Source organism: Strix uralensis, chromosome 9 (assembly GCF_047716275.1).
Source record: "Strix uralensis isolate ZFMK-TIS-50842 chromosome 9, bStrUra1, whole genome shotgun sequence".
In the NCBI taxonomy this organism is placed as follows: domain Eukaryota; kingdom Metazoa; phylum Chordata; class Aves; order Strigiformes; family Strigidae; genus Strix; species Strix uralensis.
This window is the reverse complement of record NC_133980.1, coordinates 23,231,242-23,258,757: the sequence shown is the minus strand read 5'-3', so window position 1 is coordinate 23,258,757 and position 27,516 is coordinate 23,231,242. Positions and strand designations below refer to the sequence as shown.

Below are 27,516 nucleotides of genomic sequence, written 5' to 3'. Positions count from 1 at the left end.
TTAGCATCAATAAATTGAAAATTACATTGCGGAAAAGAGCCGTCTTGTTATAATACATTGGGAGGCAAGTATACTATATAGGAGGTATAATCATAATGAGTATGTTTGTGTTTAAGTAAATGAGGTCAGCTGGCACAGTAATCTTTTGCCAGAGCAATTGCACAAAGGATTTTTTACAGTAAGTGGGTATTTAAAAGTAGATGTTTATGTGTAATTCCCTAGAAGCTTTTCTTCTCTATGGATTTTTTTCTAATTGTGAGATTTCCCATGTTCATAAAAGGAAGTTCTCCATGTTTCTGTTTGAAACCATTATTTTTCCAGAACTCCATGTGACTTGCCAGTATGGGGCTGGCTACTTACAAGAGTTGCAGGTGGTTTCATAATTTTATGCCAGATTTGTTACAGATATCATGGATAAATAATACACTGAGATTAGTGTGATATAGAGCAGACATTTCTGTTGCTTGTGCCTTTTCAGCTCCTATCACACAGTGCAGCTGGCTCGTGAGTGATCATGGGTTTTTTACAGTCAGAGGCATGATCAAAGGCATGTGAAGTGTCAGGAATCCTTGGTTACATCTTTGTCTTCATGTGCCTGGGACCTGCTTTTCAGCAAAGACAATGAGAAAATCATTGATTTAAACATGACTTTAAAGCCTGCAGTGAGTAACTGGTAGAAGATTGTAGTACTTGTAGTTTCTTGGTCATGAATTCAATTAATATTTTTTGATCTATTTGTTCACTAAAAGCACAGTGCTGCCACAATCAACAGTAATTGCAGTCTAATTTGCAATTTTTTAGATAATGGTAATTGCTTAAGCCCACTGGGATTAGAGACAGAGTTAGAATAGATGGTTGCACTTCTATTTTGTGACAGAAATATGTTGCTTAGTTCCAACACATTTCACTGCTGAGAATGTGTCTCTATGCCAGCTGATATAAGCTTTCTCTGATGCAAATTCTTTGGCATTGTGCCTATTTTTGTTACCTATGGGATGATTAAAGAGATGCCTGGGACTGTCTATTAATGCTGAGCTAATTAGGATTTTGTTTATACTAATTTTTTACCCATTGTGAAAAACAAATCTAGGTTCTTGTGTCTTCTGCAAGTTATGACTTTTTTTGGTGCTTTTCAGTAACATAAGTGTGGAATTTCATTGCCCAGAAAGAGCATTTAACTAGATGCCTAGAATCAAATCTAAATATTGCAGAGGGCCCCAAAAGTAGGGGGTGTGTGAGGAAAACATACCATTATCAGTCCCAGATTGTGACTTTTTTTTCACCACTAACCTATGAAACTAACCACAAACAGGCCGTTAGAAAGATGAACATGCTATTCCATCAGCTTTTTTCTTTTGGCAGAGCATTGTCTTTTTAGGAAAAACTTATTTCTTCTATCTAGATCAATCCAGGGAGAATTTTGTTGTCCTGAAAGATTATATTACACATTGGGTGGGGAACATTTGCAGAAAGGAAGAGAGAACCCTCCAGACTATAGCAGTGCACAGTCTACATCACATCACCGAACTGTGTGAGGCACAAGTTGATGGGCAGCCAGCACTGGCACAGGAAGCAGCATTCAGCTCTGGTGTAGTTCTTATAGATCTTTGTAGGTTAGGCACCTAAAGGTAAGTAATATAAAGCTTCCCATTTACATGTGGCGATTTTGACCCTTGGTATGTATATTTTTTGTTAATAAAGTTACATTGTGTTATGAAACCATAACACTTAATAAAATTTACTCTTGTATATGATGAGCCTAACCTGGAAGGTAATGAACTCTTGGTTATAAAATACAATTGTGTAAAGGCATAGAGCAAATCTATGCTTTCCTATGCAAAGAATTGAAACTAAAGGTGTTAAGATACGTTTTAAGAGACTTCTGCATGCAGTTTAGTCTAGTTGTCTTTTTAGCAGAGAATCCAAATCATCACGTGAGTTATCATATCAATATTGTGTTGGCTTTTTTCAGGCAACAGGAAAATTAAACCACAAAGCACAGATCTGTTGTAATGCCAGCAGAACAACATCTCTATGCAATTTTCTGCCTTCCTTTGTCAGGGATCATGGTCAGATGATCAGAGAATTTAGATATAGGTACAAATTCTGTAATGGCTCTGACCTACTCTCATCTCTAAAATGGAGATAACTATATTTGCCACCCACCACTGGGAAGCATTTCACAAATACATGTTCAGTATGAAGATTTTGCCAAGAAAGGTTGGACCAGGTGATCCTTGAGGTCCCTTCCAACCTGGTATTCTATGATTCTGTGAAGGTGAATTACTGACTTATCTGTCCAGTCAGTATAGGTTCTATCAAGTTACATATGATAGAAAACAGATGTGAATAGGATCTCACAAGGTCATCCTTTACAGCACTGAGATCTGTGTTAGCAGCTATGCAAACTTCATATTGTCAGAAAAGTAGTGAAGCTTTATAGTTAAGCATTTGTATGTGATATTTATTTACTAAACTACAATTTCTTTCCATTATCATTGAAAAGTGCTCCTTTTTGACAAGAAGCAACTCTAATCCTTCAATTGACTTATGGTCAAATACAGCTCCTGGTGGCTCTTGACAGCCGGGAATGTTGAATTGCCACTCCTATGAGCAAACTGAAGTCAGAGGCCACTCATGTAACAATGCTAGCCCTCATCTCTTGTAAGAGTTAGGAGATTCAGTTTTATACTTCTTATACACACAGGAAGGAAGCATGGAATTTAAGAAGGAATTGCCATAGTAAGTTGGTCAAGTCTTTCCCCGTTCTTGTGACTGCTCCAAAATATGATGAAAGACAGCCATAAAAGAGGGAAGTGTGTATCAAACTATCCCCAAAACTGACCTGAAGAAAAAGAGGTGTAAATGTGTGTGTCCTTAGGAAGGAATGTTTATATTCCTGTTGTCACTTACCTGTTTTTTTTATTTTTAAATAAAAATTTGGGTATTTCCAGGAAAAGGCAGAGATTTAGAAAGACTGGGGAAAAAAAATTATGGCCTAATTGTGAACTGTGTAGAAAAATACTTACTTTTCCCATTAAAATTTTTATTTTTTAAAGTTATTGATTACCTTTTGGTTTATGGGTGAGATGTAAATAGAAATTCTCAGTCTATCATTTCTAAAACTTTAATGTCTGTATCCGTACTGCTTCCCTTCCCTATTGATTAAATTGTAAAATAACAAAGAAGCATAAAGCATCAGAGGTAACAGAAAAGTAGAATAATTAGGAAATCAATAAACTATTGAGTAACATCTGCAAGATATCCAAATGACCTTTCAGAATAACACCTAATAGTCAGAATCTTTGTTGTCCAAATCTTGAAAGACCATAATGAAATACAAATCTTGGAAGACAGATTTAGTGAAATGCAAATGTGTTGTAATGATTTATAGATCTTAGAGGACAGTTAATGTACCATGCAAATTCTACCAGTCTGCTAATGTAGATTCAGACAATTTTGGTTTCTTCAGAATTATCTCTGCTGATCATGGACTAAAATAATACCAAGGAGAACCAAATAGGGAAGTATAAAGATTCATGTAAGAAATAATATAATGCAGAAAGGAAGGAACAACTGTGCAGATACTAAGTGTATACAGTGGCAGTTTTTCATTAAATCCTCTTAGGTACTAATCAAGCAACTCAAGATAGTAAAATGGATAGGCTAAATTGTTTTATCGGTTTACTCTGCCTGAGGATGGATAAGGAGCCAACTGAGAGTTTACGAATCAGGATTAAAGGGAAGACAGGGACAAGAGACATTACAGTGGGGGTCTGCTACAGGCCACCTAACCAGGAAGACTGAGCAGATGAGGCCCTCTAGAGACAGATAGGAACAACCTCACATTGACAAGCCCTGGTCCTCATGGGGGACTTCAATCACCCTGATATCTGTTGGAGGGACAACACAGCAGGGCACAAGCAATCCAGGAGGTTCCTGGAATGCACTGACGATAACATCACTCTCCAAGTGATGGAGGAGCCAATGAGGAGAGGTGCTATGCTGGACCTTGTTCTCACCAACAAGGAGGGGCTGGTGGGGCGCGTGGAGCTCAAGGGCAGCCTTGGTGGCAGTGACCATGAAATGATGGAGTTCAAAATCCTTAGGGCAGTGAGGAAGGTGTGCAGCAAGCTTGCTACCCTGGACTTGAGGAGAGCAGACTTTGGCCTCTTCAGGGATGTGCTTGACAGAGTAGCACGGGATAAAGCCCTGGAGGGAAGAGGGCCCAAAGACAGCTGGTTGATATTCAAGGCTGACCTCCTCCAAGCTCAGGAGCGATGGATCCCAACAAAGAGGAAGTCAGGTAAGACCGTCAGGAGGCCTGCATGGATGAACAAGGAGCTCCTGGACAAGCTCAAACACAAAAAGGAAGCCTACAGAGGGTGGAAGCAAGGACAGATAGCCTGGGAGGAGTACAGAGAAACTGTCCAAGCAGCCAGGGATCAGCTTAGGAAGGCCAGAGCCCTGATAGAATTAAATCTGGCCCGGGATGTCAAGGGCAACAAGAAGAGCTTCTCTAGGGTTACATTGGTGATAAAAGGAAGACTAGGGAAAATGTGGGCCCTCTCTGGAAGGAATTGAGGAAACCTGGTTACCAGAGATATGGAGAAGGCTGAGGCTTTTTTGCCTCAGTCTTCAGTGGCAAGTGCTCCAGCCACACCCGCCAACATGGAGAAGGCAAATGTGGGGACTCAGAGAATGAAGACCCAACCCCTGTAGGAGAAGATCAAGTTCAAGACATGTCAGCAATGCCAGCATGCCTAACAACAGATACTTTAACCAGCACCTATGGGAATCAGATCACTGTATTTGATTAGACTCCAGGATTTGGATGCTCCCCATTCCAAATTTAGCCCAAGCAACTTGATTTTGCAGATCCATGCTTGAAAGCAGTTGCTATGTGTAGCATTGTTACAGAGTAAGTTTGTTTCTTGAATTCTAGAACAAACATTGTCATTCAAAAAGATGGTATAACAAACAGCCCTGAGCAAAACTGTGAAATGTATTAAATAGTCTCAAGTTTCAATTTGAGCAAGAAGTAGAAATGGACAGAATTAAAATGCTGAACTCATTAATTACAAAAACATACATTGGGCATGGTAATCTTCCAGTCCTGCAGGGAGTAGTACTCTGATCCCTTTCTTTGTGGAATTTGTAATGTCTTTGATCCCAAAACAGGTAATTTGTCACCTTTAAATATCTGCTGAGTTTTATTTTTCCATGTGATAACTCTGTGCTGTCATATCAAATACCACTAATTGAGAAGGTGATTCTGGGTCTTTTCCTGTTTTTAAAACCCAGGGAAAGGTGTCAAAAGGGCTAATAATCTCTCTCACGTGAAGGGTAATAATTTTAGGGGAATAAAGGAAGACACATAGGCTGGTGAGGTATTCACCAGTAGCTTTCAGGAATGTGGCTGCTGTGTTGAAGTAGTGTATTCTGGGAAGATGTGGAAAATGAGGTTGCACCTACTCATACTTTACATTTCAAGATGTAACTGCTAATGATTCTTACAGTCTTACTTTAGAAAGTGTGGTTGAGCAGATGTTTTCTAATATAAACATGCCCATATTATATCCATAGCATCTTATATTTGCCTAAGAACTTCTTTATTCTCTGCTGGATTGAAAGAAAATATTGCCCGTTCCTCATAACTGTCCTGTCTGTGGATGTCCCATATGCTTCAAACAGCTTTCTGGTCACAAAGGACTTGATTAACCAGCACCCAAATGCTATAGTCTTGTATGTGCTTAGCCAAGAAGTAATTTCTGAATGTTATCTTATATTGAATCTATAGGTAACATCAGAAACACTGAGAAACTGAACTATGATAAACAGCACCAGTATGAGATAATGGTAACAGCTTTTGACTGTGGGCAGAAACATGCAACAGAAGATGTCTTAGTACGAGTTAATGTCAAACCAGTATGCAAACCAGGCTGGCAAGGTAAGGTTTAATAGTTTATGTATTTAAATTTTTATTTAAATATATTTAAATTAAATCTCTTTTCTTTGCAGTTTTCCATCCACCTCATGGTAAGGAAACTAGAGTGCTTATTGAAATGATATAGAAAACTGTTACTATCTCTTATGGTTACTTCATTCCAAGCCTGTTAAAAAAGTGGATAATACCACTTTTAACCAAATACCAATATTTACTTACATTTGCTATGTTTCTTCTCTAGTCAGAACAAAGAACAGATTAGGAAAAAAAAATTCTGTTCTAATAAGCTATTTTATAATTCAGTCTGAATATGCTGAAACATTTGAAAAACACTTCTGTGTTGCCTTTTTCCTACTGCTCCTTTAAATAAAACTTTTGAAGCCACCATGACAAGGTAGTTTTCCCATGTGTGCCATGGGTTGATTTCCCATGTGTGCCAGAGTTGTTGATTATCTTGTTCCAGGTACAGAATTGTCTTTCATGTGCATGTATGCATGAGTCAAGGCATGCTCAACCGGCAGTGGGAGTGAAAGGCATTTTTTTTATCCTGATTACCATCTTTATATTGAGGCATTTCAGTAGCAATTGATTTTCTAAAGATTGTAAGGATCTACAGTCTACTCCGTCTAGAACGGAGAAAAACCCAGCTGGCAATGTACTAGGAAGATAGATATGCCACAAATTATAAGGAATTAAGATGAAAATGAGGGCTGGATTAGGGACAAACCAACTGGATGTAACCACGTTATGCAGATGTCATTCAGGACTAACCTGACCTTCATAATCGTAATTTTTAAAGAGAATGATTGAAAGGAAAAAAAGTCAGTTTGGCTGTTGTACTTGAAGGTAAATTTGTAGACTGACATTTAAAAGGATAAAAGGTTTTATTTGTAAAATAAGAAGCTCTGGTTTAGAGGACCTTGAAATCAAATGTGTCCAGTATTATGATTCCATTTTCACAGTCCTCACTGAGAACACAACCACGTTTTAATTTTTCATGGATGTGCTAGTTCCCCACCCACCCAAGTATTTTGAAGAGTATTTTTTCTTTTAAAGAAAAATAGAATAACTATGAGCTATTTCCACATTTACTTATCTTGTAAAATAAATCCCATGATTTATTCTATAAAACAAATATGGTCTCTTTACACTGTAGAAATGTTCTCTTTCCATTTTATGGAGTCATCTCAAAGAAATTAAATACTCCTTAATTAGCTTGGAATTTGTATTAAAATGGGTGCAACTGTTGTTTTTTTAAATTTCCATATTATTTCCATTTAGGTATTTTATTGATTGAATAATTTTTGCAAAGACACCTTACGAATGGTGTCTTTATATTGTCCAATATTGTCATACTTATTTCATAGTTCAAGCATCAATTATAGGACAGATGGTCATTGCTCATCCCATCAGATGGGTATAGATACCAGGTAGCCAATAAAAGTAATAGAAACAACATCAAATAAAGTTTGTTTATTGTTTGGGATTTTTTAAATGCTTTGTTCATCTTAGATTGTGTGAAGTGTTTACAAGGTATTTAAGTTTTTAATGAAAAGCATGAATTCAGCTATTGTTATTTTATGCATGCAAAATTTATTTTCTTCTCTTGTAGAAGTCAGAGCTGTATGTGTCTGATTGTTTGGTTAACACTAGTTGGTATTTAATATGAGGGGCAGCTAGCTTGTTATTTTTAGTGTGATGGTGAGAAAATAGAGAAAACAGCATATATAAAGCAACAAAAAAGAATGCAATACATAAAGTTTAAAGCAGCTTATCTAAAGCATCTCAGATAGGAAAGGATATGCTTTGATAGCATTCATTATGCTTGAATTTGGGCTTTTTATTTCTGTGGCAATTTGGCACAACTATTCTTTCTCCCTTCTGATCTGATAAAGTTTTATGATATGTCTTTATCATGGGCAAGCTTAAAACTATGAAATAGTTCAATACATATTCCGTGCCATCCATGTGGAATTGTACCTTTCCACCTGTCAAATGGGTGACTGATTCACTTCACTGACATGTCTTCAGGTCAAATGGCATAAAGTGCAAGAGGATAGTGATTACCTAATCAGGGTATAAGCTTTTTAGGTAAACAATGGGGTAGATATCACTTTAGTTCTTAATTACTAAGTCATTAATTATAATTTGAAAATGAGCTGCAACATAATACTTCCAGAAATTTCTACATTTCTCTTAATGAGATTTTTTTTATGCCTACTTATTTTTAAAGGTGAAGATAATCACATAGGTGGTGATGTTTTCTACTTTGAGCCAATATCTGTGAAAATTAATTCTTGCTAGGAAAAAAAAAATCAAATAAGCAAAACTTACTAATAGTATTTTCAGTACTTAAAGAGGAAATGTGGAGAGTGGGAATGGAGGATATTTACAGTGTTCTTTCTTACCTGTGTCTGTCACTCTGTGACCTCAGCACGAAGAGGCAGCCAGCAGGTATGCTCCATCTTTGAAATAATTATATGTTTGAAAAGATTGAATGACTAAGGGAGGTACAATGATGTTTTGCTTGACAGAGAAGATGAATATTCTGAGTCTTTGGTTATAATATAAAAGTTGCCAAAATACGATATATGATTTTCTTTCTTGTCCTTCAGTGTTAGCCTGAACAAATAAATACTTGTAATTTCAATTCATAGCATTGGCAGTTAGTTCTTAAAAGTTACTGGCTTTAGTAATCTGAAATATTATGCAGTTCTTTCTGTGACTGTTGTGAATAGAGACTGTAGTAGTCTAATGCAAATTCAGTGTAATAAATTTCAATGCAGATACCCTTCGAATAACCTCCACTGCGCAGGGGTGAGATGGGGAAGAGTAGATTTACGTAAATCAAGGTACAAAATTATTCCTGTTTCTAGAGGCTAACTCCACACATCACTGACAAGTATAGCAGAGCAAATAAGATTCAACAAGCCAAGGTGCTGTCCTTTAAACAGCATTTCCTTGGACTAACAGCATCTAAGTCTTCATTAAATCTAGGAGTTACTTCCCTGCTCTTTGAAGAGGGACATTAATATGCAATCAGCAAGAATTCTCACACAGATGTTTTCAGCAAACAAGCCTTCCCTCTATAAAGAGGCTACTTTAGAAATAAACTTGACCTTGACCCACATGGACATCGAACCATCCTGAGCCAGACCACTCTGAAATGTTTAGTGTCCTAAGCAAGCTAAAAATGTAAATCAATTAACTGAATTAATTCCTAATCAGTTATTTTAATTGGAAAGTCTCATTAGTGTGTTTTGTCAATTGACTTGTACAGCTATACTACAAATTCTCTTCATGCTATCTGTGTGTTAATTTCCATGATTTTCGAACAATGGCATGATCACTTACTGCCAGGTAGTAAGGAGACTACATTATAAAGAAATCCTAGATGGTAATATCACTGACACCATAATAGGTAGATTTGCAGTTGAAATTATTTCTATTTTTTTTTTTTTTTTTTTTTTTTAAACAGAAATAGTGGGTTTCCATACCAAGAAAAACCCTATTTTCTTCAGCACATTCCCTGGGGTTCTGTCCATTCCTCCAGGGCTCTGTCTTTGTTTCAGTTCTATGGACACAGAGCAGACACTACACTTTTTCCTGTAGATTGACTTCCAGTGTGGTTCTCTTCACTACAGTGGTTTTAATGTCACAAGTATTGATTTCTGTAAAGTTACTTCTGCCTTATTCAGAGCAGGGTAGCCAGGCTTCTGACAACATGGTACTAAATATCCTTATAGTACTTTCATTAAAAAACATGAGGTGAAATAAGAAAGAGTCAAAAACCTGTAATCAACACCGTGTTTTCTGTAGCTTATTTATGGTACCGTAATATTGTCTTTTCTTATTTCTGCTAGTTTTAGGAACAGTCTTCATAAAACTGAAGTTGTTACTGTCCCCCCTAGTGGGATAACAAATGGAAATAAAATATAAAACAATGTGCTGTGAAAGATGCAAGATAGCAGAAAGTTGAAAACAATTATTCCTGTACCATACTCCCTGGTGAATGATGTACTACATGGGGAGAAAAAAAAGGAGTTTAGCCTCAAAAATTGAAAAGCAGAATCATGTCCCCAAAAACTTAAAATATGTTTTGAGACTGCTAGAGGTCTGCTCAATTATTGACAATTAAACCAAAAGTCAGGTTGTTCCCTTAAAATGCAGTTGGTTTCAGATGGGAAGCAGTTATTAAGGCATAAAGCAAAAAAGCTCCTCTAAACCAATCAGCTGAATAACCCAGTAAAGTATCAGAGGACTCTGCCATTTCTGAAACAAACAGGGAAAGCTGTATGTGTTTCTTGGGGACATAAGCATGTAACAAAGACAACAGTCCAAGAATTGTAAGTCATATTGTCTACTCTGACCAAAGAGGACTCAATTTTTTTTCTGCCAAATTTAATATGGCCCTTGAATATGCAATGCTCACTAACTACTAAGAGAAAATTAGGACTCTGAATAGAAAACAGGATTTCACAGCATCCAGCCTTAAGTATTTTACTAATTTAAAAATATTTCCTACACTTATCTTCAAGTCCTATGAACCCATATACACACTTAACCTAATTACCTGAGGTAACAATATAAAGTAGAAGTTCCTTAAAAATTCATCTCAAAAAAAAATGTTCCTTAAAAATTCAATGACTTTCCACTTAGTTTTTGCTTAAAATGCTTTTAAAATAAAATCTTCTTTTTGTTTATTTACCTTATAGACTATAAAAATATTTAATAAGTCATTAATGTATCAAAGATACTGCATGTTACTTTTTTAAGGCATGTAGGGCTCACTACAGCTTTGCTAGCACCATTACACACATTTTTACCACCTCTTAAACGTTGAAGAGTCATTCAGAAGCCCTGTACAGGACAGATCAGCTCACTTTTCCTGCTGAAATATAGTATTTCTTTTGTTCAGAGGAGGGCAGGACCTTCTCTTTTAGTAGCAAAGTGATCTTACATCACTTCTGAGTCAACATACTTCATAGATGCTATTTGCAGTAGATGCTGAGTGATTTTAGAATGGTATTCATGTGGGCTTTCTAGTAAAATCCAATTACCGAGGAAAACCAGAACTGTGTTGGCTTTTGAGCTGTTAGTGCTTTTAACAAGGAGCAATATGATTACTAAAGCAATTGTGTATTTGGAGGAGGGTGGTCAAGTACAGAAACCTTGCTTATAAAAATAATATTCCTAGTCTTCAGGAACAATTTTAAAGGCTCAAATATTTTCTGCAATAAATATAAATCAATTTCTGTTCGTCTTGTGCACATACCTAGCAGATTAAAATGCAGTGCTTGTGTTGTCTTAGCTATGAAATATTTACCCATATTTTTAAAAATTAAATTTATTGCAAAGCAGGGAGCCTTTATGCCAGTCTAGTCTGGGAGCTGCTGTGCATGCATTAGCCATACATCCTTAAAACAAGGTAATCATAACAAAATGCTTACATTCAGCTATTTACTTGAATGACATCATTTTAGTAAAATACCCACTCTTTAAATTCCCATTTCAGACATTTCAAAATTAATTGAACTTCTGAGTACTTTTGATTTTTGAGTTCAGCGTTTACTTAATTTCATACTCATTTATGTATCAGCATTATTTTTTCTGTTTGAATACCAGACACATTTAGAGAAAGCAGTCATACATGTTTCAATCTAATTTAAGATATGCTCTCCTTTCCTCAGCAAATTCTGTGTATGTATTACAGCAAAATACATCTTTCCTGAACATTCTAGATAAGGTGTTTTCTTTTTACCATAGCCTCTTACTGGAAACACAGTGCTTTATATATTCCAAGACTAGCTTTCTTTTGCCTGGCTGTGTCAGACTGGTGGCTCATGGACATGCTGTTACTCAGTTAATGGAATCAGCTCTTTTTCCATGTGTAATTTTTCAGAGATGACTTACCAGTTTGCTGAAGTTCCTGAGCATGTTACTGGCACTTTGCACCATTACTACAAAGCAGTATTTATGTAACACCAGTTCTCAAGGTCATCTTATTCTGTGCCTGGGATATTCTCTTTCTATATTGACTTCCAACATAGAATTGCCTTCCAGTTTTATCACTAGAGGAAGTAATTGATGCAGTTCTAGTTTTGTGCCAAGACCATTAATGGAAATATCAAATAAGGCAGATTCACAAGGATCTTTTCTAGTTACTTCCCTTCATACCGTGAACTTTACATTTTCAGAGTAACCTATTATTACCCTCTCTTTAGGCAGTTCTGTATATATGTTACAATTGAAGTACTAAAGCCTGTCTTATCTTGCATATTAACTGATGCAAGAAAACATTAATTTTAAACCTATGTAACTATTTCCATATACCTCTGTGGAAGTTCACTCCTTTGTTCACCTTTCTGCATTTACAAGTACAAAAAAAAGTCTTTCCTTTTATTAATTTTCACTGCAAGATCCTCTGTGAGCTGGGCAATAGTGGTAGGCAACTCTCTTCTGAAAGGTATGGAGGCACCCATCTGCCAACCTGACACACTCTCTAGAGAGGTGTGCTGCTTACCAGGGGCTTGAATCTGGGATGTCACCAAGAGACTGCTGAGCCTCGTACAGTCCACTATTATCTGCTGCTGTGGTTTCACATGGGCACCAATGATACAGCCAGGAGCAGTCTGAGGAGTATCAGGAAGGACTACAAAGCCCTGGGAGAAGCGGTAAGAGACTCTGGAGTGCAGGTAGTTCTTTCATCAATCTTCCCACTTGAAGGGAAGGGGTTTGAAAGGGCCAGTTGAATCTGGCAAATCAACAGTTAGTTATGGGACTGGGTTCAGCTGGTTAGACCATTGGACTGGCCTTGAAAAACCTGGTGTACTGGGGGCTGAGGGGATCTGTCTGTCAGAGAAGGGGAAGAGCATCTTCAGTCATAGACTTGCCTAGCTGGTGAAGAGCCCTTTAAACTAAAGCTTCAGGGGGAGGCGAACCTCAAAGCATCCCACTCCTACCAACTTGATGCCAGTGCCAGCTATAGATGCCTAGAGCCTGGAGAGGGATTGCAGAGCAGCAGGAGCCCTTGAAAAGCAGCACAAAGGAGTTCCAGCCAGTAGGTCAGCTTCACCGGGGGCCCAACTTAAATGCCTCTATGCTAATGCATGTAGCATGGGGAATAAACAAGAGGAACTAGAGACACACACGTGCCTGCAAGGCTACGATCTTACTGGCATCATGGAGACGTGGTGGGATGACTCCTATGACTGGAGTGTTGGAATGGAAGGATACAGGCATATGTAAATTTAAAAATTGGAGGGAATATCAGTTAATAAAAAATATCCTAAATGGAATTTATGTGTGTTATGGTATTTTTGTGTGTTATTAAACACACACAAGAAGCATGATCCTAGCTGATACTTAAATCATGTTTCATTTTTTTCTGTCAGTGGTGACTGCTTGACCCTTTAAAACTTACCAAATTGGTTTTAGAAAATTATATTCTGGGCAGCACACAGTGACATTGATGGAAGTAGCATTCTGCTGATGCTTACTAGCTGATTTGTTGCCAGTTAACTAGGGGACATCCTACCAAATTCAATCCTTTGTAAAATGATCAATTTCATGAATGGGAAACTGCTTAGACAACCTGAACAGAGCTGGTTATTTTAAGTAGTTCAGGATCTTCACAGAAACAAACATATTTAAAAAAGGGCCAGGCATATATGCACTACCAGTCTTTTTTTCTAACTGTCCTTCTGACATGATAAGGCATAGCAGATGATCCATTTTAACAATCATGATATACTTAACATTAATATAATAATCTGAACTCAGTTTTGTTCACCTGTAATCTGTGTCAAGAAACAACATTCAGAATTTCTTGATAGGTCTGTTGCAAGGCTTAGATTTCCTTTTTTGCAAGTATAAATTTTCCTTTTTCAGAAGTTTTGAGGAGGGTTAATCAGGAAACAGGGGAGCAGAACAGTAATTGCTTTGTGTGTCTTGGGGTTTTGTTTTTTTTCCAAATGGGAAATTAAAATCCTTTGAAATGTTTTTGGTTTTCCTTTTTTTTTTTTTTTTTTTAATTGCCACAATTTATAAGTCCATAAATAGAGAGAATGCTGCTCAAGAGAAAATATGCAGGAACTGTTCTGTTACCATGTGTCTGTTTCACTAAAAAAATCCTTTATCCTTAGTTCAAAGTAGAAATCCAGGCACTGTATTGTGGTGGTGTTACATGACAGATTGTGTCAGAGGAACCATGTTGGTTGAGTTTAGCTAATCTAGTGCAATTTACCATTTCAGATGGGATTGTATATCTTTTGACTGTTTGCATAACCTTAGACATGACTCACATTTTAAGATACAGTATTTAAATATCTGAAATTTAAATATCTGAAATTGTAGACTCAGGTTACATAAGATTCTTTCTCTGAGTCAAATCTAGAGGAGTTGAAAAAGTGCCACCATGTTCCTGAGGGGAAAGTGCTGATCCTTTGAATGTGTCCAATACAGAATGTTATTCTGGGAGAAAGAAAAATAGCAATCTTCACCGCATTCAAAATTAAATTAAAGACCTGGATTTTTCTCACAATAAGCTCTTCACACTGTCACTACTTCATGTTGCTTGTTCTAACTTTATGCACTTTTCAGCGTTACTAACTTTACTGGTGGTGAGATACAGAGGGTGCTGGCCTCGGCTTCAACACCTCTGGAATGCTGAAATGCCATGGGGGCAGGTACTATGTAAATAATCCAGTTGATTTGTATCAGAGCTATTGCTATCTTTAAGCACTGTCCTGCTACAGGATTGTATCATACTCCAGTATTGCCTCATGTCTTCCTGGGAATGCCTCCTGCATGGAGAGGGACTCCTTGGTGGATTTCCTAAAGCTGTACTAAGTGAAAGAAGTGCTAGGATTGGTCTATGACGCTGCAGGGGACCAAGGTACAAAGACACTAGTTCAAGTCTAGTTGATGGTTTACAATTTAGAGCTGAGATAATTGCAAGTGATTTAGAACATTCAGGGTTCATGATCTCTGCCAAGATCTTGCCATTTCTGCCAAGTTGAAAGGTAATACTGTGAAACAAAACACCTCTTCCAATTCATGTGGCAGAAACAGAGGTCCCCTCCATTATTCTTCCTTGTGAGTAGCGGCATTTTATATAGCGTGCTTTTTATATGACATTCTTCATGTAACTGGAACTGTGTGTGCAGTTGCAGATATGCTACAGTTAATAATTCAGTCACATCTCACATACAGTAACAAATATTTTGCATGAGTGCCAGTTAATTTGATATAGATGAGAAATGAAAGTGTGGCTGAAACCTGAAAGCTGCTGAGATAGTCAGAAATGTTTCAGATACGTATAAGACTCTTTATTTTTCCTTTTGGGTAGAGGAATATAATGTTTTAACTGGTGAATAAAAGACTATAAAAATCAATAATTTATGTATTACTAGCTTGTATACAACACAGTAAATGATTTTATTTTTACCTTAAGTATAGGAAAGAATTTTCTGCTCTTGTTTTGTTGGAAATATGTTAACCTCAAGTTTCTGAAACAGATAGGGAACAGAAACCTATTGCTGTAATGATGTACTTTATATGATACTTGAAATTCTAAGGGAACTTTTAAGTTGACAATTGCAGACAAATTATGCAATATTGCAGAACAAATCTAACTTAGTATGGAATGAATGGGCTGAATATTATTACCTGAAAATTACTACTGAAATAGCAACTCAGCTGGTGTGTGCACAGGTAGTAGTCATAGTTGTCTTTTAGCTAGTGATTTAGCTAGTCCTAAAGGTTTTAATGAAAATAGATACTAAGCATACTTTCAGAATGTTCCATGAGGTCTCAGATTCCTCTTGAAAAGAAAATGCTACATGATTACTATTTGGATTAAAAGTCATGAAGAAAATCTGAGAATTTTGAAATGCAGACCAGTGACTGTCAGCATCCTATCTCCTTTGTCTGGACTCTGGACTAATGACTGCTCTACATTTCAAAATGTTTGCACGGACTTTCATGTTTTCTTGTAAATTTTTAGTCCAGTTTAAGATGGTAGGAGAGAGCACCTTTTTTCAAGCTTTCTGTAAATGAGATCTGTTGAAAAGCACCAAACTCCTTCACCTACTCAATGCATATATATATATATATAAAATTACTTTCTCTTTCACTGGTATTTAGAAAGAATGTCTCTGTCCATTTGCCTTAAGAGATTTCATTGACTGCCAGGACCTAGAATTCTTCCATTTATGGAGTTCTCTTTTACCTAGGACTACAAAAAGTCAGAAAAATTTTATCTGTGTATGCAAGAGTACGTCTTTTGACAAATTTTACAGATGTACACATTAGGTAGCAAAGTTGAATAATTTTGTGACTTCAAAATAATTAACTATTTGCATCTATGTATTAATGTGGCATTCTTATTTATGTTGCATGGTAACTTGGCTGGAGTTGGCTAAAATGTATGAGAAAGATATGACAACCTTAGAGCAACGAGGAGGAGGAGGGCACAAAAACGGCCCAAGGGCTGGAACATCTCTCTCATGAGGAAAGGCTGAAAGAGTCGGGGTTGTTCAGCCTGGAGAAGAGAAGGCTCCACGGAGACCTTACTGCGGCCTTTCAATACTTAAAGTGGGTTTATAAGAAAGACAGAGATAAACTTTTTACTGAGGCCTGTAGTGACAGGACAAGAGGTCCTCAGTTTTAAACTGAAAGAGGGTATATTTAGATTACATATAAGGAAGAAATTCTTCCCTGTGAGGGTGGTGAGACACTGGCAGAGGTTGCCCAGAGAAGCTGTGGCTGCCCCCTCCCTGGCAGTGTTCAAGGCCAGGTTGGACGGGGCTTTGAGCAACCTGGTCTACTGGAAGGTGTCCCTGCCCATGGCAGGGGTTGGGACTAGATGACCTTGAAGGTCCCTTCCAACCCAAACCATTCTATGATTCTATGAAAATATGAACTGTAGTGATAGCTGAAATAGATGTTTTTAACTAATGCTGCTCGTTTGGGTTTTCTCTGAAGCACATTGCAAACACCATAATTAATTGGATTTAAAAATTAAATGCTTCAGTTGAGAAGCATAGTGGTATGTATGGCATGTCCAGGTGGCTGCCTAAGGCAGGTGATTGTTTAAATGTTGTGGGCTGTGAGACATTCGCATAAGCAAAACCACGGAATAGTCAGATCTGGCTGAAAGTGTGAGTAGTCCTTTCAGCTGTAACTTTCTGTCATTAATACTTCACAAAGTTAGTAAGACATCCGAAGACAAGAAGTGACACTACAGATGTGTTATATTAGCTTATGTTCACAGTTCAGTGAGACTGATGTATATAGCCTGGGCCTTGGAGATATTTGTTCTATATCACAGAACTATGAAATCTGACCAAATTCAGTGCAGCAGACAGTCTCATCCCTGTAGAGCTAGCTTGTAGTCTGTCATAGGGACATGGATATTGGAGATCCAGACTGACACCAATTAGCAATTCTTGTCATCAGGTTATGTATGCACCCCATGCTTGTGTGACTCTAGGAGCTGTAGTATTACTTAATTGAGCCTGACACTCTTGTATAAAAAGGGGCAAAATTCTTTTTCTTAGGACAGTAACTTACTGATGACAAGTTCAAAAACATTTATTTTTGTCTTAGTGACCTTTGAGAACAGTATGTCTTTTAAAATTCTATAACTTCCTTCCCTTTTTCAGTCACTCTTGGATCTTTTTGTTCTTCTTTTTTTCCAGATTGGAACAAACGGATTGAATACAAGCCCGGTTCTGGCAGCATACCTTTGTTTCCCAGCATTCATCTAGAAACGTGTGATGGACCAGTTTCCTCAATACATACCACCATTGAATTACAGACCAATTACATTGGAAAGGGCTGTGATCGTGAAACATACTCAGAAAAATCTCTGCAGAAATTATGTGGTATGGATATGGCTTTCAGTTGATACAATAATAATATTTTTCCACATAAAGCACCAGTTCCTTGAGACCTGTTAGCATGCAATACATGGATTTAGCTCAGCTGGTTTATTCTGGATTGTAGCAATGAAAATGAAGGGAGCGGTGATGTTTGACTGGTTCTCCATTCTTCTTTTCCTTTTGCTTTCACTCTTTGTCATACTTTCTCCCTGCTTACCTTTAATTTTTTTCTCTCCTGCTGCTCTTCCCTTCCCTTTTTTTTCTTTATCCTCATTCCACCTCCTTCTCCCTCTTTCTTCCCTCTGCTACTAATACTGGTGTGACAGTGTAGTGAGATTTCAGGTACAGATTTGCCATCAGAGGAAGACCATAGGATTTGATGAGAATTGAATCTCCATCTTGTGTTTCAGTCTTCCTGAGTCGACTTTCTGTTCTGCTGCTAAATACTGTGCCAGAGTAAAAACAAACAAAAAGTAAAGGAACATTTGGAGCAATCATTTGAGCAAAAATACTTAAGAAACATGAATTTCAGAAAAGAGATATCCTGGTGGAGAAAGGTTTCCTAATTATTCTCTTCCCTTTTCCTGCTTTTTGATAACTTAGTCTAAAAGATAGAAATTAATTTTGAAAAGTTGATTGAATACTTGAAGATACTGCTGTATTTTTGTGACTATAAGATTAGCTGTCTGTCAAAGCAATGACCACACATTAAGCCATTTATCGTTTGCTTTTGAGATCTTCTGTCTTTCCTCCTCCTCTAAAATCCTGTCTTCTTAGAGACCTCATGGTGTGGAACATTGATTCTCATCTTCTCCAAAATGTCTCTTTACCTGTTTCCTGTCTGAGTTACAGTAGGAAATGTACAATTTTTTTCCATTTAAATGCATGGATTTTGGTTTGGGGTGCTGTGGTGCATGGCTTACATTTGCTTTGATAACCACACAAAAGTGTAACAGATATGTTAAGATCAATAAACTAACCTTTAAGAAATAATTTTATAAATGAAAATTTTCAGCCAGTGTTTCTAAGTTATTGAAAATGGAGAGCCAGTTCCCAGGGAAAAATAGTTTGCAGTTACCAATTACCTGTGGAGATTGGGAAAGTGAGGTAAAGGTGAGTGGGAGTAGCAGCATTCTCATAAAATCTGAATATTTTCAACCTGAGAATTGCTTAGTTAAGATTACAAAACAATCATAATTTTGATCCTGTATCTTTATCCAACTGACTGGGATCTTAGAAAAGCAGGAGAAAACCCATCTGCCAACAGTATGTGTCTTCATCATGTTAATGACATTAAAACTGAGATGTTGAGCAAGGCTATGTGACCTATCGGGGACTTGATTTCATAAAATATTAGATATTTTTTAATAAAAATAAAGATATTATAGCTAAAGTCAAGTACTTTTGCCTCCTCTAAGAACCTGTATTGGCAGCAAAAAAGAACATTGCTTTATGCCTGTTATAGACTTGAACTGCAAATGGCACAATCATTCAGAGCAGATCACTGCATACAAGATCTAAACCACCAAATTATTACATTGACATAAAACAGTAATAGCAACTATATCTGACAATGTTATCATTTTAAGTGTAGAACCAAAAGTAGGTACCTTCTGCTTGTGTAAAATTCCTTAGTTGAGGAAGGTTGTGTAAAGTCTAAGGGGTTCAATTTGCAGTATGGCTTGACTACCTTACCTGCTGACACTTAAGCAGTAGAAAAGAGAATAAACTGGAGCACATGTCTTATGAGGAGCAGCTGAGGGAACTGGGGTTGTTTAGAGAAGAGGAGGCTGAGGGGAGACCTCATCGCCCTCTACAACTACCTGAAAGGAGGTTGCAGAGAGCTGGGGATGAGTCTCTTAAACCAAGTAACAAGAGATAGGACAAGAGGGAATGGACTCAGGTTGCACCAGGGAAGGTTTAGACTGGCTATTAGGAAGTATTTCTTTACAGAACGGATTGTCAGGTGTTGGAATGGGCTGCCCAGGGAGGTGGTGGAGTCCCCATCCCTGGAGGTGTTTAAGAGTAGGGTTGACATAGCGCTGAGGGATATAGTGGAGTTGAGAACTGTCAGTGTTAGGTTAATGGTTGGACTAGACGATCTTCAAGGTCTTTTCCAACCTAGATGATTCTGTGATTCTGTGAGAATTTAAAGTCTTTCTCTTTTTCTCCTGAATAAACTAGATGTTTCTTAACTCTCTTAATTCATTGTCTGCACCATGTGTAGGCCTAAGGTGATGAAAAGCAGAATGATCAAAAACATTTCAGCAGGTCTGTCACTGCCATTGTAGTAGTTGCAGGCAGCCTTTGAGCTGGTGGATAGATGTGCTGTCTAACATTACTGCTGAACTTCCAGTTTTCACTCAGAACATCCGGGAAGGAACAGAATGTAAAGCACTTGAGAAAATAGATAGAATGTAAAATCTATATGTAAATGGGGGGGAAATTCTCACTGCCAAAAGAATATTTTTTTTTTGTCCAAGGCTTCCATATCTTCATAGAGAAGAACATGTAGGGTAGAAACTTGTAACAGGACTTTGATAAAAAGGTTGTCAATGACAATGAACTTTACATCATAATTGCATTTGGACTTTGGTATTTAGTATTTATTGCCATCCTTAATGTAGAGACAAGTCTTATGAAAGCAGGATAAATTATTTATGGAAATCAGTTTTCTCCCAGAAATGATCTTATTGTATCTAATGGTTGGATGAATAAATTCTTTGAAAAGGAAGAAAACCCTGAATATTTTTCTACTAGTAAAGCATTGTGTGATTGCAGAGTGCAGAACTGAGCGATCACAGACAGATATTCATTTATGCCATATAAAATGGAAGATTGTCTCTCTATAATTAAGGACACAGTTTATAAATCCTGTGCTCATTTCTTCATTTATCTGTTGGAAATCTAGAGAATTCAGATGCTAAGGACAGTGCATTAAAATTCATTTTTTATATGACTGATGGTTTAAGTCTGCTTTTCAATAACTCAGTGATTTGTACTCACTTTGACAGTCAAGGTGGGCAGTTTAAATGATTAAATTATGCTTGAGTCATTTTAAAGTCAAGGAGTTATTAGTGTTGTGCCTCAAAGCATTTTAGTAAGCATTTTTTCACCTTGTCATCTGACAATAATAAAAAATAAAGAATGTATAAAATACACAATTTAGACTACAAAAACATATCCAGAATAAATTTCACTAAAAAAAAAAATACTCTGTTAAGGAGACTAGAATACAGTGGAAAGGTAGCTATGGTGCTGTCTTCTTTCCCTCTAAATGTAGATAAAATAGAAAATAATGGAATTGCTAATTCTCACATGGCAGATGGGAAACTAAATATGGAAACACTGAGTATCAGATTAAAGGCCATGCTCTGGCTAAGAGGGTAGATCCTGGCCTCTCTCCTTTATCCTGAGTTGTGTAGCTTTGCAGGAGGTTTGAAGGCAATTGTTGATCTGATTGAAAAGTTGGAATTTGTGCTTGGTTTTATTTGGACAGTTAGCTTCCAGCTAAGCCAACAGTCTGGTCCACTTCAGCAAACGGCATCAGTGTGTTCTTATCCTGGCACAAAGTTTGCAGCACAAACATGCAGGGTGGGGAGAGGAGGTGGGGCCAGCTCTAAGTTGCTTGTGAAAACAAGCACTTTCACATGCAAGGCATACCTCAGGGGTCTCAGTTCAAAACTGTGCTTAATTCAGTGGCTCCTGCATTATTCTGGAAGCATTTTAGAAGAAAAGGGCATCAGCCTCTACATTTTGGAAGGGCACTGATCCAGTAGTGTGATAAGACTCTTCTGGGAACACCTCCAGATACATCCTGTTTTTATTGCTCCAGGTCTGTATATGTATTGGCTGAGCAGCTCAGGATGCTGGTTGGATTTATTAGGATCAAAACAGTATGATTTCTTTCAGCTAAATCTCTGAAGCACATAATCCAATAGTTGTTCTCAGGACAGGATTAACACACACTAACAGGATGAGGTTCCAGAGTAACCCATAAATCTCCATAAAAATATGGGCAGATAAAGTAGAACCTGTTGAGCTTGGCACTGATTAACCAAATGCTCTTACACAAGCCTGACCTTAATTTGGGAAAGTAAGGTAGCTTACTTGAGCATCTTGCTGAATCAGTTTAAAAGCAATATGAGAGACTTCCATTTTGGAGTTTTCCTACAGATATATTCTAGTGGAAAAAAACCAGATCTTTCCAATTTTTACGGCCAGAGTAGATAGAGTGAGTAAGGGACGAAGCTTCTTCTTTGAGCCCCTAAGTTACCTAATATAAATATATGCCCATTTAAAAGTATATTTCCTCTGATATACACCACAGTGCAAGCAATTTCCTTCTGTAAATTTAAAAGATTACCATAAAAATTAACACAAAAGAAAATATGGTGAAGCTAGTAGGACCATTCGGGTAGTAAAAATAATCTAAATTAGAGTCTGAATCAGAACCTTGCCCTATGTTAAATTAATCTTCACAGTTTTTTCATTAGTCTCTCATCATGTTATTCATTATATATCATTTGCAGGAGCTTCCTCAGGTGCCATTGACCTGTTACCATCTCCCAGTGCAACAACTAACTGGACAGCTGGGCTTCTCATGGATAACAATGACATGATTTTTAAATTTGATGGAAAGCAAGGAGCCAAAATCCCAGATGGAATAGTCCCAAAGAATTTAACTGATCAATTCACCATTACTCTGTGGATGAAACATGGACCTAGTCCTGGATTAAGAGCTGAGAAAGAGACTATTCTCTGCAACTCTGACAAGACAGGTGAGTGTATTGAAAAAATGTTAGGTAAAGAGCATAACAAAGTTAGTAGAGTGTTACATCTCTCCTCATTTAATTTAGTCTCAAAAAAAAAGTTACTAAGCTTGGATGGTGCCACTCTAAGCATTGCTGACTTGATAGCTTATTGAGGGGACTGATGTCTACCCAAGTTTCAAGCACTGGTTCTCTTCTTGGAAAATGTTTGTGAACATATCTGTAGATTTTATAGAAATTGGTTGATAAAATGATTCAATTAGGTTTATTTTTTTTTATGATTTAGATTGGAAAAACAGTTTTAATTCTTCATTGAAACTAGTTATATTAAATATTGATTTGGATTTTATTTATTAGTTTGAACGTAACTCTTCTACAAACAAGACTAATATGGCATAATTCAGGAACATGCTTACCATATGTGGCTTCCCCCAGAAACATAACGATCCATGATGTTGAGAAAAGTCAATTCTTTGGGGTTTTTTTAGTTGGTTGTTTTTTGTGGTTTAGGTGTATATTGCTTTCAAACAAATTCACCTTAACAGAAGTGTTGATGATTGTTCAGATCACTGATCTTATTGGTCCCCTCCTTTCAGAGATGAACCGACATCACTATGCCCTGTACGTACACAACTGCCGATTAGTATTTCTGTTGCGCAAAGACTTTGATCAGGCTGACACCTTTCGTCCTGCGGAGTTCCACTGGAAACTGGATCAGGTACCTGTGGTTTTCTCTTATCTGTAACCCATCCTTCTCTTCATCCCCTGTAGAAATCATAGAGAACAACCCAAATCCTAGCATAACTGCTTTGGGAAATCAGAAGTCTATTGCAATTATGCTGCAACTTGTAACTGTTATGATTCTAATTGGGATCCACATAAAAAGAGATAGATGAGTTAACTTGGTTGAATCATTTTATACAGTAGGGTTTTTAATTGAGTCATTTTAAACAGTAAGTAGAGGTTTATATCCTTCAGCAATGGATAGAGACGTGACATTGCATATAGTTCCCTAAAAGTTTTCCATTTATCATTAAAAAAATCTACTTAATCAGCACAAGGGAAGTGATGGAAACCTTTTCAATAAAGAGTATGCTGACACACAGAAAGGCATTTGTAATATATTGTCAATCTAATCTGCAGACTTTTAATTTCATCTGCTGTGCTGTATGTAATTTCTCCTTATTATGAAGAGTATATCACAGGGAAATTATTATTAAAGAGATAAGAGTTGCCTTTCATAGATTTATTAATTCTAAGCAGGATAAAGATCATTTGAATGAAGGAAGACAGACTTTGGCAAATTAGTATTTTCTCAAAGCAATTTAGTACTATGTTCAAAGCAATAGTATTGTTCATGTCTTTTAGTCCAAACTATGACATTGAAGATGTAGATATAGGAATGGTTGCTTTCCTAATTCACCTCCAGAATGTGTATGAAAAGATGATCTTTGTCATGATTATCAGATGACTGTGGTAAGAAATTATGTGATGATCATAGAACTTGCTTTGCATTTCCATTAACCAGTTTGGAAGCAGTTTCTGCTATACTTGGTAAGAAATCTTACAGTGTCTAGAAAGGGGTAAATTTACATTAACTCATATTGAAGATTATAAGTCATGAGTAACTGATGTCACCTCAGATAATGCTGTTCTGAGTGCTGAAGATGGATTTGTATTTCTAAACTCTAGACTAAGAATCTAAATTAATGATAATACAAAGTTAATGTAAAGTATTTTGACTTTGAAAGTTGAATGCAATCAACTTCTCTTCTATATCCTTACCATGAGAAAGGATCAATGTCCTCTCAATAAATGAAATTCATGTGTAACTCTTGTAATTTGGCCATTACAAAATACTGGAAAATGTACAGTCAAAGATAATTTTCCATTGACAGGGGATGTATCTGATTGCGTGACTTTTTCATCTCTATTGCCATCTATGATTACTTTATTCTTACTCTACTTTCTCCACATCATTTCCATGCTTTAAAATAAATGGACAGGAAAAATGGCATAAACGGGAAAGTACAGGAATGCTAACATCTTTCCAATTATTTTTTCTTTCTTATATCACAAAAGATACTCTTTTTTCATTAGGCAAACGTTTGTGTGTGATTAGCCTTGCACTGGAATTTGATTAGCATCCATGTTATTGATGAGCAACATATACTCTTTATATTTCTATTTTGATGGTATTATTTCCTTGCAGAAAGTGCTGCTCATCTCAGAAATCTACTTCTGGATGGTCTGTTGATTTGAGAAATGTGTATGAATTTGAGGGTGCATTGTTTCAAAACAACATGCTAAGAGTGTGTGTATCTAACTTGTTAAGTGCTATTTTTTATCTAACAAGGGATAAAGAGTACCTTGGGCAAGTCTACAGATTTTGTCTGAAATTAATAAACCTAGGGGAGTTGCACCAGCAGAAAACTTCTCACATCTTCAGCTGACATTTAAGTAGAATCCCAAATATCTGGTGACAGGAACTCTTTGTTTGTGATGCAAATCCTAGGGGAACACAAAGATTTCAACTAGGGATGACTGAATAAGTCCTTGGAGGTATTTTGAGATTCAATCGATTGTACTCTGAGTTATGTTTCTGGAGAGAAGTTACTTTGTTGAAGCCATCTCAGCAAGAGCATATACTAAAGGCAATCCAAAGTACTGTTTGACACATTAACTAATTTCTACTGTTTGCTTCTAAACTGTGTATTTTATTGTATGCCAATAATCATTTTTGTAACCTAAAATATGTTCCCAAATTGTAGCGCTAGAGAATAGTTGAGCTGCATTGGGGCACTGAAGGGAGACTCTTCCTAACTACTATTGAAAACTCCTACATGATGGAAACTAGAGATAGAAAAGATTTTTTAGGTCACATCATTCATTTTCTTTCATTCAGCTACTGTCAATTGATTTCCACAGTACATTTTCAACTGCTCTTTCTAGCTGAAAAAGAATGTAAGATTAAAGTGTAAATAAATTTTGTTATGGGTTGTGTGACCAGACTTCCATGATGATTAATTTATATTGTCACGGTGATTCTGTTGCAAGTTGTGTCATGAAGGGACCTAGTAAAGATTGCTGCTTTACCTCTTCTTCAATGCTCCATCTGGCCTACATAGTAGAGTAAATTAAAAGAAACTGAAAATAAAACATATCTGAATAACGGACTGGTAAGGAACTTGCATGGTTTTGAAGACAAGGCAGTCAGAAATTTTCACGTCAAAGTAATAAAATTATGCCAGCTTCTTGCTATCTACCTACAGTGGTCTACCTTAGAAAGCACAGGATATTTTAAAACCACATCAAAAAGCAAGTTAACATCCCACTACAAACTCCTCTGGATCTCAATATGAAAAGAAGCTAGAGCTAGATTTTCAAAAGTAGATTAAGTGCTCTAGACACTTCTGAAAATCCTACCAGTTGCTTATTTGCATATTTAGATACTGAAATACCTCTGGAAATCTCACCTTCGGAACTGTTCATTCTGTAGTGGCATATCCTCTGATTCCTTGGTTTTTAAGAAAAGCATGGGAATTGAGCTGTACCTAACTGTTGTACAGTTTCTCACCGTCTGCACTGTGATATGGGATACTGTAGATGATATTGCATATATGACTCTGGAAGACAGTTCAGGGGTTGGTACAAAGGACAGCCATAGCAGAGTAAAATGTGGCACAGTACTTTATTGCTGAGCTCGTTTTATGATTGCGACAACAATCCACAGCTTATTTTTGCTGAGAGGAATCTGGTGACCTTGGAATAGGGTGAAGCATAAACTAGTGAAATCATTTATCATTCTTACTGCAGAGTAGTAAAATTTATTATACCAGCTGCTTTGGGCTCTACCTAGTCCACCAGACTACTCATTCTTTCAAGGCACTGACCAAGACTATGAGCTTGTCATTCCAAATTTAATTTAATTCTCTAGATCTCGTTTCTGTGGCAGGTGGGTGTGGCACCCATCTTAGTTGCAGACTCCATTCTTGGCTGAATACAAGGAGTCATGAAACATTTTATGTAGCTACACCTGAGCAGTACATCTGAAGCCTTGTGATACAATACAGCCATCATAATGGTCATGCATAGCAAGTGTCTGAAACCTCCACATAGTAGTGGCTGCCAAGTTAGCTTTGGGAAGATTGTGTCTTTTAGTTCATAGACCTAAGGATTTATTCTCAGTATGGCTTTCAGTGTACTTAGCCCTATTTGTTCCATTAAACTTACTGGACTTTGCTAGTCTAATTTTTTATTTAATGTGCTGAGGATGCATGACCCAAGAGTGCTGTAACCATGGGCATATGTGCCTTTAGTATTGAACTGCTAATACAAGATGTGTATGTCTGCAAAAAATGCTAATAATCAGAGGTAACAGACTTTAAATTGAAGGTGTCCTTGTTACTTATAAGAAACATGGGGGGGGGGGGAAAGAAAACTGTATAGTTTGGGTTTTTTCTCCACTTTCTTCCTTTAGGAAATTAACTATCTTAGTTGTGAGAGAATCCATTAGTACTAATATAGAAGAAAAGGTATGGAAAGAGCCATGTTAAAGAAAATCAGTGTCATGTCTCTAATGCATGCTGGGTAAAAAAACCTGCATGGTTTTCCCAAACAACTGCAATAGAGTCCCAATTAGAGGTAGCTCCTCCTTTTACTTACTACCTTGGAAGTGCAGGTGTTTCCTTTGTCTCAGAATCATGACCTTTTTTCTCAGTTTTCCATGCAAAAGTTTAAACTGAGTATCATGATGTGTTTGTCAGCTTTTTTATTATTTCTTTTCTCATACTTAACTGTAAGGCACTCTTTACACCTGAGAACCTATTACAATAAGTTTTGTCACCAGAGTCAGTAAAAGGCACCTAAATCATCATTTAATTGTCTCAAACAGGTAAGAACACCGATGTGA

General features: G+C 36.9%; 1 protein-coding gene across 1 annotated transcript in view; it reads left to right on the top strand.

Annotated features, from left to right (window-relative positions):
• Nucleotides 1–27,516, top strand: part of CLSTN2 (calsyntenin 2) — a 397,862-nt gene that overhangs the window by 304,904 nt on the left and 65,442 nt on the right. The window contains exons 5-8 of the mRNA XM_074877726.1: nt 5,801–5,950; nt 17,650–17,835; nt 22,365–22,613; nt 23,201–23,322. Coding sequence (XP_074733827.1) covers nt 5,801–5,950; nt 17,650–17,835; nt 22,365–22,613; nt 23,201–23,322 — 707 coding nt within the window. The remainder of the gene's footprint in view (nt 1–5,800; nt 5,951–17,649; nt 17,836–22,364; nt 22,614–23,200; nt 23,323–27,516) is intronic.